This window comes from Centruroides sculpturatus, unplaced genomic scaffold (genome assembly GCF_000671375.1).
Source record: "Centruroides sculpturatus isolate CEXI.00-Female unplaced genomic scaffold, Cexi_2.0 scaffold1190, whole genome shotgun sequence".
Classification (NCBI taxonomy): domain Eukaryota; kingdom Metazoa; phylum Arthropoda; class Arachnida; order Scorpiones; family Buthidae; genus Centruroides; species Centruroides sculpturatus.
Genome location: NW_019385792.1, coordinates 184,722 through 198,046, shown reverse-complemented (window position 1 = coordinate 198,046; position 13,325 = coordinate 184,722). Strand labels below are relative to the sequence as shown.

The 13,325-nt window shown below is 25.0% G+C and overlaps 1 protein-coding gene across 1 annotated transcript in view; it reads right to left on the bottom strand.

Annotated features, from left to right (window-relative positions):
* Positions 1 to 295: 295 nt before the first annotated feature.
* The window catches only part of LOC111642161 (synaptogenesis protein syg-2-like), an 84,119-nt gene continuing 71,089 nt past the window's right edge, over positions 296 to 13,325 (bottom strand). The window contains exons 19-20 of the mRNA XM_023388448.1: positions 907 to 1,028; positions 296 to 788 (exon numbers count right to left, since the gene is read on the bottom strand). Coding sequence (XP_023244216.1) covers positions 570 to 788; positions 907 to 1,028 — 341 coding nt within the window. The 3' untranslated portion in view covers positions 296 to 569. The remainder of the gene's footprint in view (positions 789 to 906; positions 1,029 to 13,325) is intronic.

Genomic DNA, 13,325 nt, shown 5'->3' with positions numbered 1-13,325 from the left:
TATTTTATTTATAGCTTTAGTTTGAAAAAGTTTTGAATATTTACAATAAATTAACTATTTATATAAAATATACGTAATGTTTAAGTTAAAATAGTATAAATCATAAATACGTAAGAAAGTAAACGTTGCTTAGAATAAAAAATATAATACAATATTTGTATATCTCATAAATGTTTAAATGCATTTCTGTTAAGATGAAATTATTTTTATTATTAGGAATTTTTATTTTCCTAAAATATTTAAATTTTTACATTTTATATTTGATATGGAATAATTCAACCCGTTCCGTCTCAAAAGTGTATTAACTCCATACTTTTTGGTGTTTCAAACTCAACAAATGATATAACAGTATAAAAAGTTGAGTGCCCTTAGAGCGTATACTTTTCTTTTTGTAACGAATAAAATCATACGGCAGTATAAATAATCGGTTTACAAAAGTGTTTTATATTTAAAAAAACAAATCAAAGATTTAGTCACTGAACAAATTCCAGATTCACTTTAATTGGATACAAATTCTCCTTCTCTTAATTTCATACTTATTTTTAGTATATGCCTTGGGAATAGCCTTCTCAACTATCTGTGCTCTCTGTTAAAGATCCTGTTGGTTGTTCCGGTTCGAACAGGATATGACGTATCCTAAGGTCGCATGTCAAAGCAGAAGTCATAGGAATCGCTGTGTTCAGTTCCGGCGTTTTAGTTGTGGATTCTGTCGAGGTGATTGAACTTGAAGAAGAGAGAAAGTTTATAGACTTGGCATGGTCAAAATCACTTACTTCTGGGGAATAATTCTGTAAAAATTAAAAATTTGAGATAAGTTACCAAATTAAACATAACAAAACTTTTTTATTTTAAGTGTTTATAAGTATTTTAATAAACGAATATTTTAATGCAAATCTGTTTACTTACATAATTAAGGACACTTTTTTTTAGATTATTTCCTTCCAAAATATCAGGAAATTCGTTTTTCTTCATTCTGTTTACGGATTCTTCGCATATTTCAAAATTTTCTTTTTCGACACTCAAATTTACTATGAACGAAATTAAATATAAATGCAATATATTAAATTCTATTTCAGCAGCATTTATAATAATGATAAGTTATAAATTACATATTATTAGAGAGGTTGCGGCCGACGTTTTTGCGTTGAAAACTTCAGCAGCAACCTCGCTAATATGTCAAGAAATTTCTTAAAAATTTTAAATGCTTTAAAAAAATACGTAGAAAAGACTAAACTGTCTCGATTTTCACCATGTATTTTTTAATGTGTAAATTTGTCAGCCATTTTTTAAAATGAAATTATGTATTTATTAATTGGCTTGTCACATGTGAACTTTTTAAAATGTTTATGCATATTTTTGAGACAGTGTAGACTCTAATAAAAGGTTATCTCTGCAATGGAAGACTGTTGTTCCTGGTAATTCGACATGGCGAAAATCAAGTCTTTTCTACGTATTTTTTAATGTATAAATTTGTCATCCATTTTGAAAAAATGGATATTAAAGGCTATTTCTGTATACAGTACTTGTTTTTAAAGCTCTTTCCGCCCTTTGGAAATCTTTTAACAGGCCATTTATGAGATCGGATAGTCCTATAATGCGGTAGCCGGGTGATGAGGAACGGGGCCCAACATATCCTAATATACCACCACCTGAAAAATTCCTGGGGATTTTTCAACCCGTCCAGGTTCGATCCTGATCCCCCAGAGCGGAAGACTATCCCCTGACCGCTCGGCGATCCGACCGTCTTTGTATACGCTTATGTAGTTAAAATTGTATTTTCAAGATGATAATCTCAATTTTAGATTCTGAGTTTATGGAAAATACGAGTATGACGACTCGATTAATAATAAACTAACTAATAAAATAGGAATTTACTGTAATATAAAAAACTACTTTTTAATTTCAAGTTTTTTGTTATAAAAATATTAATAAAATACAAGTAGTCTATACAATATTAAAAAATTATACGTATTGTATATAATTTGTTTTACACAATATAATATAATTTTTTATACACACAATAAATATTAAAGAAGAACTATAGAATATATAATTCTAAATTTATCGTTATATCCATTATAGTACAAAAATGTTTACAACATTTAATAAACATAAATCTTTTCATATTATTTTATTAATTTGGAATCTTAATGAATTATTATCAAATTTTATAGTGGTAAAAATTTATAGAATTATTAATGTCATAAATTCGATTATTATAAAATTCCATTATTATAAATGAAATTTATACATTATTTATGCAGTTTAAATACCCTGTCATGGCATAAACGACAGAAAATTAAGATGCTATCTTAATTGTTTAAATAAAATCTCAAGTTTATAAAAATGTATTACTTTCTACAGAGAAAGGAAAAACCCAACTGTGTAAACAATTAAACTCAAAAAATTTTTTAAGATTAATTTTAACATTATCTTAAAAAATTTATCTTACTCTATTTTTATTTATTATTTAATGAGAAAAAATAAAATATAAATATAAGAACAACTTCTTGTTCTAGCACAGTTTTTTGTGCTAGAAAAAAATTTCAATTTGGACACTATTTGAAGTTAAAAATATAAATATTTGAAGAAGTGAAAAGGATTATAAAGAAAAAAATAATTTTCCATGTTTATATGTAAAAATATAAGGAAGAAAAAATTGTGATCAATTCTATTGAAAACGGTTGAAGAATATAAAGAACTAGCAGACCCCACCATGCGTTGTTGTGGCTCAAAATGTATCTATTATAAATGTATAACCCTTCCCCCGTGGGGGGGAATTTTTCGAAAAATCCCTTAGTGTACATTTTCTTGACGTACCCTATTAAAACGCAATCAAAAAAGCAAAAAACCGCATCTAAAATAGTATAAATAGAAGCAGAGTACTTTATGGTAAGCCTTAATACTGTCCATCTCCCCCCTGGAGGAATTTCGACATGTATATTATATAAAAACACGTGCGTATTCGAATGCAGCGTTGTGTCAAAATTTCAAAGGAATCGGTAGGAACAAATGAACATTACATTTTTATTTATATAGATAGATAGATGATGATCTCCTTTAGTTCATTTTCATAGAAAAGCATAATGCCTCACAGAAAAGCAAACATAGGGCGTTGTACTCGTAGCGCCATCTGTTGACATAAAAACCTTAACCTAGATTATATATTTTAATTTATATGAATGTTTAACGGAATAATATACAGCCTATGTCCACCCTGAAGTTTCATTCTAAATATTGGTGAAAGAATTTTTGAAATCGGATGAGTAGTTTCGGAGATTACCTGCTGCAAACAAACTTACAAACATTACCTCTTTATAATATTAGTATAGATGACATACAATTTTAAGAATGCATTGTTTTAGATGTTATTTAAAATAATTTTTATTGATGATAATAAATAATGTTTATTTTGAAATATATTTAAATTATTCCAATTGATATTACTTGGATTCAGTAATTAAATAAGAAATATATAGCCCCGTTTGCAATGAATGTTTGTTATGGCCAACACTTGGGCTATTTGCCTAGAGGATGAATTCCGGGAGGTCTTAAGGAAAACCCCTATTTAGGCGTTACAGACGTGGAGAAAACACGGAAAACTCTACGTGGCCAGCCCATCCGAGCGAGGCGCGAACCCACGACCGAAGTCCCAGTGTTCAGGGTACGAAGACCGCTTGGCCATTGATGGGCTGCAACGAACGTCACTCATCATTTAAACTTTGAGATATTTACATAAACTTGCGTGGTTACAAGTATTAAACCAAGTGTTATAAATAATTAATTTTGTAAATGAACAAGTTTATTCCAATAACTTAATATGGATTTCAGTAGATCAGAACACATAACCAAAATATAATATGCAAATATTGCAACCGCTTGACAAAATATTACAATAAAGTTCATTCAGAAAGAATTTTTGAGAATTTTCTGGAATTTCTTGTAATTTACCTTGCAGATGAACGCCAAGTCACCTTTAGCTATTCATATTGACTGTGAAAAATAGCGAGGGTTATCGCAGTACCGGAACCAGAAGTATAACCAAAAGTTAAAGGAGGATCTAATAATCTAATACTCTTAATCTTCGCTATCGTTACTTTTTGCCCGAGAAACACCGGGCTCATCTGCTACTTACATATATTAACAGTAACATATTTTCCCGAAATCTGAGAATCTGTTATGTTTGTATGATCGCTTATCTTTATAATGAATTACTTTTCGTTACAAAAATAAACATTTGTGCACTGTACAATGGATTATTTTATTAATGGACAAAATTAATTGCAAATTAAAGAGCAAAATTATATTAGCCTGTACAATTTAGTATTTATATAAATATACGTACAATCCTTTTCCGAGGCTAATACTTTGGTATTTTGGAGTACCAAAAGTCGTTCTTTTATACAACAAATTCGTAGTTTCAGGTAAAAAACGAAAAAAATTGAGCTGAGTTATGGTGATACTTTTCACCAGTTTTGGTAACAGCAAAATTATTTGTGAAAATGAATTTTTATTGTCTGTTTTCTGTTCAAGTTCAATTTATAGCTTTGACGTTTAAAATAAAGTTTTATGCGTTATAAAATGCACATTGTTGTTTAAAATATTCCTCAACGGCAAGAAAAGCAATTACCTTCTACCTTAAGAATTTTTTAAACATTTTTAGCTCTTATAAAAGAAGGAAAGTTTTAAGCGTTTTTGAAGCTCCCTGTTCCAATTTCTTTAAATACATTACGCAAATACAGATATAGAACAGAAAATACAGTATAAATAAGGAAGAGCAAGATGAAACCCCTGACAGATGAAGTCTCTGCCATGACCTTGTATGCTTTAATGCAGTACTGTACAAAACGTTATAGAGTGAAACTTGTATTAAGCAACAAAAATATCATTTTGCTATTATAAATTAAAATTAGTACAAATAAGATTCTACGTAAGATATTTATATTAAAGAGTAATGAATTCATCCACAATAGTTTGATATGTTTTACTAAGTAAACTTTTGATTAACTTTAAAATAAAAATTATTTTGAAAGCTTTAGAATAGCTTTATGAAATTCTAAATAATATTACATATAAAACATTAAATTTTATTATTAATATTGAAAATAACCTAATTTTTTCTAATAGTAAAATTACTTTAAAATATGCAAATTTGAAGTAATTTCTGCGCTTCTAATTTAAATTTTAAAAAGAAGAAACAAATTAGAAAATAATAAAAGCTTCGTCAAGAAAAATGAAAAACATTAGTTTTCTTCTTAATGTGAGATTGTCAATAGAAATTGTATAATAAATTTCTTAATCTATCTTAAAATATTTTCTTTCAACAGAAGAAAGAAGAGAAATGATTACATTAAGTTCAGTTATTCGAAAATTTTAATTTTGAACATAAATTATTTAATTTATTGAATAGATGTTAAAAAGTTGAATTATTCGATATAACAATAATAATAAATAGGAAATTGGAAAGAAATAGAAATATTTAAAAATCAATTTGAAAATAATTTAAAATGATATAAAAGAATTTTACAACAGTAATTTATTTACGTGCCTTCGAAAATTTGTAATCATGTCTTTTTCAGACTCTTTTTATTTGAAATTTTGTTATATTTCTTCAAGAATAAATAAAATTAATATTTATTCCATCTGTTCTATAAATGAAAAAAGAAAATTCAATAGAATAATTCTTGTTAATAGTAGTAATAATTCTTAGTTATAAAAAGCTTAATGGTTAATAATTAGAATTTCAATTTGGAATACAAACCCCATAAATCCTCTTTATTACTTCATTAAAATTAAAAGATTGAATGCAATTAATGAAGTTATACAGAGAAAGGTTGACTTTAGAAATCGTAATTATCACTCAATTAAAAGATAATATTAAAATAAAATAGCTTTAGAAATTTAATTGCGATTAATATTGACTATTAAATATTTATCTTAAATAATATTTGACTATAATTTTTTCTTGTATAAATTTCGATATTGATATTTGTTTTAAATTATTTATTAAAATAAGTTATTAATGTTTTCATTAATTTTATATTATTAAAAAGCTCGTATCTTTTCAAAGAATTAATTATGTTTAAGCAGTTTTAATATAATTAACTATAAATGAATTAAATCAAAAACATATGAATTTTTAAACATTAATTCTTATTTGATTAACTTATAATAACTTTTATGTATAACTATTTAATTAAATTTTAATTATAATTTAAAATAAACTAAATAAAATAAATTTAATATTCTTTATGTAATTAAAAACTAAGTATTTAGAATTACGAAAAATTTCTATAAACAAAAGTATATATATATTTTTTTTTGTTTAAAATATATTTTGTTTTTTAAAATTATAAATATATATATTCTATATATTCTAAAAATTTTGTTTTTAAACGAGATTGAAATAATATTGAAATCGAGGAGAGATGGAAATCCTCTTGTTAAAGTAGAATAGTGTCAGCTGTCTATGATAGAATAGTTACGATCTGATCCATCTTACTCTTCAAATGGTTCTTGCACAGTAAATCTACTAGAAATATAAGATCGAAAAGCTAACAAAACTTCAAAAACTATAGATGAGTCCCATTTAAAGAAACTTTTCTATAGAATATATAAATTTTCTTCATATAAAAGTAGTTAATTGTAGTTAATTCATAGAAGCGCAATAAAATAGCAAGTTGTTTCATATTTAAAGTTTTCGTATAAATTTTACTTTAAAATATTTTANTTAAAATAAAAATTATTTTGAAAGCTTTAGAATAGCTTTATGAAATTCTAAATAATATTACATATAAAACATTAAATTTTATTATTAATATTGAAAATAACCTAATTTTTTCTAATAGTAAAATTACTTTAAAATATGCAAATTTGAAGTAATTTCTGCGCTTCTAATTTAAATTTTAAAAAGAAGAAACAAATTAGAAAATAATAAAAGCTTCGTCAAGAAAAATGAAAAACATTAGTTTTCTTCTTAATGTGAGATTGTCAATAGAAATTGTATAATAAATTTCTTAATCTATCTTAAAATATTTTCTTTCAACAGAAGAAAGAAGAGAAATGATTACATTAAGTTCAGTTATTCGAAAATTTTAATTTTGAACATAAATTATTTAATTTATTGAATAGATGTTAAAAAGTTGAATTATTCGATATAACAATAATAATAAATAGGAAATTGGAAAGAAATAGAAATATTTAAAAATCAATTTGAAAATAATTTAAAATGATATAAAAGAATTTTACAACAGTAATTTATTTACGTGCCTTCGAAAATTTGTAATCATGTCTTTTTCAGACTCTTTTTATTTGAAATTTTGTTATATTTCTTCAAGAATAAATAAAATTAATATTTATTCCATCTGTTCTATAAATGAAAAAAGAAAATTCAATAGAATAATTCTTGTTAATAGTAGTAATAATTCTTAGTTATAAAAAGCTTAATGGTTAATAATTAGAATTTCAATTTGGAATACAAACCCCATAAATCCTCTTTATTACTTCATTAAAATTAAAAGATTGAATGCAATTAATGAAGTTATACAGAGAAAGGTTGACTTTAGAAATCGTAATTATCACTCAATTAAAAGATAATATTAAAATAAAATAGCTTTAGAAATTTAATTGCGATTAATATTGACTATTAAATATTTATCTTAAATAATATTTGACTATAATTTTTTCTTGTATAAATTTCGATATTGATATTTGTTTTAAATTATTTATTAAAATAAGTTATTAATGTTTTCATTAATTTTATATTATTAAAAAGCTCGTATCTTTTCAAAGAATTAATTATGTTTAAGCAGTTTTAATATAATTAACTATAAATGAATTAAATCAAAAACATATGAATTTTTAAACATTAATTCTTATTTGATTAACTTATAATAACTTTTATGTATAACTATTTAATTAAATTTTAATTATAATTTAAAATAAACTAAATAAAATAAATTTAATATTCTTTATGTAATTAAAAACTAAGTATTTAGAATTACGAAAAATTTCTATAAACAAAAGTATATATATATTTTTTTTTGTTTAAAATATATTTTGTTTTTTAAAATTATAAATATATATATTCTATATATTCTAAAAATTTTGTTTTTAAACGAGATTGAAATAATATTGAAATCGAGGAGAGATGGAAATCCTCTTGTTAAAGTAGAATAGTGTCAGCTGTCTATGATAGAATAGTTACGATCTGATCCATCTTACTCTTCAAATGGTTCTTGCACAGTAAATCTACTAGAAATATAAGATCGAAAAGCTAACAAAACTTCAAAAACTATAGATGAGTCCCATTTAAAGAAACTTTTCTATAGAATATATAAATTTTCTTCATATAAAAGTAGTTAATTGTAGTTAATTCATAGAAGCGCAATAAAATAGCAAGTTGTTTCATATTTAAAGTTTTCGTATAAATTTTACTTTAAAATATTTTACTTAAATATAATATTTATGTGTGTAATAAGATGCAATATACTAACTATTTGGTATATAAGTTCTAAAGTAAGGCTGTTTTATAGATTAGAAATTACAATTATAATAATAAACAAAACAATGTTTTATAATAATTTTTACAATTTTAGATTATTCAGGTCTGTTTGCTATTAATTTTAAATACGTTTTCTCCATTTATTTATGATTATTAGTGTAAAATCTTTAACTGTTTGCATAGAGCACACACATACATATAGCCCATCATTCAAACAAATTTATCGGAAATTAAAAATTTAGATATAGAATTACATTGACAATATAATATATGGGAATTATATTAACACTGAAAAGAAAAATAATTAATAAAATGTCAAAATAACATTCAATTTTATATTTACTATGGAGTGTTATATTTTCAACATAATTTTTTCATATTTTTTATTTTATTAGCCTAGAAAAATTATTTATTTTTCATATAAAATTTTAATAATATACTACGAATAATCATAGTAGTAATGAAAGTGTTATTTCTTTAGACCGATATAAATAAACTCTTCTAAAAACTAAGTGTTTTATCTACTATTAAATAATAAGAAAAAAACGAATTTTGTTTTATTTTTATAAAACTAGTAAATATTGTAATTCTTTGCTATGCTGGTTAAAATGTTTGACACAGAAATTCTTCTTACTTCAAGAGCGTATTAGACTACAACTTCTTAAATAATATATTCATCTCTAATAGACATTGAACTATCTCCTTATGTAATATCATATTTCATATTTTAAAGAGTCGGTAAATAAAATTCTTTAAAAATATTAAATTTTAACAAAATACATATTCAATAGATTATTTCCAAAGATCTTTTCTCTATTACACCATTCTCTATTTTGATACAGGAACATATATTAATAGACAATATAAATATTAAAAATTAAGAAATAACATCATTAGATATTAATTAATTCTAAAGTTCTGCCAAATAAGCTGGCTTGATCTCACTTGATAGTACATTTGCAATAATTAAAATAAATTCATTTTACTGTGATTACTGCAAATGTAGTTCTACGTGCCCTTGGATTGCGGCTCTACGGGACCTACCTGTATATTTGTTTCTGGCAACAAGCCATTATACCATCTATTCACCTTTATCTATACACCTTGCTAATACCATGTACCCGTACTCCGCTACATTCATTCCATATTTGATACCTGTATAGCTATTTTGTAATTAATTTGGTTTTATTAATAAAAGGCTTTTAATTTTATTCTTTGCACTGGCTACTTGTCTTTATTTCTTAGACGTAGATCTGGTAATGCTTGGTAATATAATGAAGTTAATAATCAAGTAAAAATACAATAGTAATAAACTAATAGATCAAACAAGTAATTAATACCTTTTTCTAGTTTTATGTTAACAAACAACATAAAATCTAGTTTATATATAATATTACATGAGGTCTACATTACCCTAACGTGTAAAATCCAAAAAATATCCTAACCGATAAAGCAATGCAAGTCTTCAAAGAAATGATTAATTTTTCGGTTTATCACTATATGTGTTTTCTTTTGCCATTTTATATGTACTAAAGAAAGCGAAATGCCAAGAGTCAAAATGACCCAATAATATTTAACACGGGTTAATTTCAAAAATGTTGCAACACACTCCAGTTCAGCTCTCAGCTCTAGAAAAATTTATAATTTAGCTCGTTGTTCTCCTTTCAAAATCTCAGCTCAGCATTTCCAAATAGCTGAGCTTTGCATAATTTTAATTACTTTATCGTAAAAAAATTTGACCATACATTTATTATTAATCAACTGAATTTTCTGTTATTTCCCTTCCTACAGTTATATATTATTCATTATATTACTTAATATTTTTCTTCTTTCAAAACTAATATTTAATCATTGTTTAGAAATAAAATTATTCATTTTTGCAAAGTTTCTTGGGATATACAGTAGAACCTCCATTATCCGGACCTCCATTATCCGGATTTTCGATTATCCGAATTGTTCAAAATAAACAAAAATTTTACGAATTTGCTGATTTGCACTTGGCGAATTACGACACTGTTTATGTACGTGATGGAATGCATAACTTTTTTTGTTTCAACAACGTCTCACCCAGCACAGTGGTCGTAAACTCTTAAATATATTTTACGTAGTAATAAAAATATAACTTGACATACGTATTTATAAATAATTTATATTCAAATTACATCATTTCTATGACCAAGGGCGGCGTAAGGCATGGACGACGTGGGCCACCGCCTATGCCTCGCGGTCCGAAGGGCCTCGCGCCTCGAAGGTTTATGCATTACTTAAAAGCCGCGAACGCGACGAAAAAATTTTACTCGTCATAAAACGATAAATAGTTTGTCAAATTTTTATTCATAAAAATGCAGTTTCAACTGCTTTTTATTTTATAAAATCCGTCTTCTTGCGCCACCAGAGGGCCTTTTAAACAATAGGTAGTCTGTTAGCGTTGGTCAGTAGTAGTCCAAATTCAATACGAACGTTTGTTTCTTGAAAATTTGATCACGATTTAAATACAGTATTTACTTTTAATATTGCCGATATGTCATCGAAAAGAAAACGTGTTGTATTATCATTAAAAGACAAATTAAAGTGTTTGTTTCGATTATCCGGATTTTTCCTTATCCGGACTACCTTCATCCCCAATTAGTCCGGATAATCGAGGTTCTACTGTATTTTGAAGAAAAATTAAATACATCAAATTAATTACAATTTTATAGAAAATTTATTTGGAAATTATAATTAACTAAATAAAGTTATACATAAATTGCAGTTCTTCACACATTTGTATCTAAAATTTCTCCTTTTGTATTAAGTTAGGAATTGAATTCTTTGTTTACATGAATTAAGTAATTGCTAAAACTCTTTTTATAAATTTCTTAATTGCACTTAAATTATGCATTTAAGGCAATAGTAAGAAGCGTAATGTGAGATAAATAAAAGATTTTCAGGTAAAATAATTCAGTTCTGAAGCATCATTCATTCAAAATTCAATTGTATTTTTGTCTTTTTTCTTTAAATTCACTAATTTATCCCTTTTTTACGCTTTCGTATATTTTCAAAATTAATTTTTCTTACGTTTCGAAGCCGAGAAAAATGTTTAAACTTACGTAAACCCATGTACTAATTTAGTTGTGTTATTTATGATAAATTCTCTGCAAACCATATGAATCTGTACTCATTTCAAAATTCATTACAAAAATGCAAAAATATATAATAAAATAAAATGTAGAATAATATAAAATAAATATTCAATATTGAAAAATTCGAAAATGCATTCTGATAATGCAACTACAGTGCATAATTTGTTTACCCTGTATTTGATAGAATGTATCTAGATTCAGCAGTTGGAAAGATATTCCACAATTTGAATCAATAAATCAATTTCATCTTACAGTCAAAACAGGAACAAGAGTAAACTTTAAAACAACTTTTGATTTAGAAATACATTCCGAAGTATATGTAAAAAAAATTATCATCATACTTATACACTAAATTTACATTGAAAGTTTACTGCTTATTCACGTAGAATAATATATCGAGGAAAGAGCATTCCAATGTTTGAATTTTAAGAGCAATAATTAAGTATTATTCTTCAATGCAATTTCCTATTCTGTTTCTAATTTCTAATTCCTGTTTTTCATCATTTTAAATTTACTTGTAATGAATTTGTTAAATTTACATTATGCTTTTGTATAACAATTGCTGTTTGTTACAATTCTTAAGATTTATTGGAGTGCATTACATTGTGTTGCATTAGACATTTGAAAAGGTCTTTTGTTTAGGTTTAATAAATATATTATCTTTGATGAATAAATATTTTCAATTATACATAAAATTTTAGTAAAGTAAATCAATTTACATAACTTCATTACTTAATTATAATGAATCTTATATGTTTTCACAATTAAAGTAATTTTTTTATTTACATTTGAACTATTTTGTATATATAAATTGGCTAAATAACAGAAATTTCATTGTGTATATTTAAATTTTACAAAATAACACTAATAATCATGATAAATAATTATCAATTGTTTAGAAATTCATCACCTTAATGAAAGCCTTCAGAGATTATTTAATACGGATTTTAAAATTGAATATAAATTACTAAATTATTTTTAACAAGTTAAGAATTCAAATAAATTCAGATTGGCATAAAATATACAATTGAATAGAAATTCTATTTAAAATTAATCTACTATATAAAGTCGTCTCAGTATTGTTTCACCGGCGGACCACCAAAATCTGCAAAGCTTCTTAAATAAAATGTCTTAAATAAAATGCATATAACCCAGGAACGTCCTCTCGTTTATATTAATTATCTCTAAATTACTTATAATATCTATAATACAACAAAAATGCTATGCAAATAGTTATAATACTGTATTGTAGGGAATAATGACAAGAAAAGTGTGTTCAGTACATAGCAACTGTCTAGTGCAATTGCAAGTTAGAAATAATGTAATATTTTCTTCCTTTTTAAAGTTAGATTTTGTTTAACGTCCCGAAAAATTAATTAATATATATAACCTGTCTATCTATCAGTCTACATATATACGAGTATATATACAGTAGAGCGTCGATTTGCCGAAAGTCAATCATCCGAAAGAATTTCAGTCGGCAAATTTAAATTTTCGCCAGTGCTGTGGCGCCTCAATCTTTCGCTATGTCTTGGGCTACTCAAATATTTTACGTTTTTGATACTAAATTAACATCTGAAGTATAATTTTTTATTATTTTTATATTTTTCAATATATTTATTTTGTTTGTACAAAATAAAAAAATAATTTTTAACGATACAATAGTCTTTGTTAGGCTTAACATCGACGAAAATTCAACG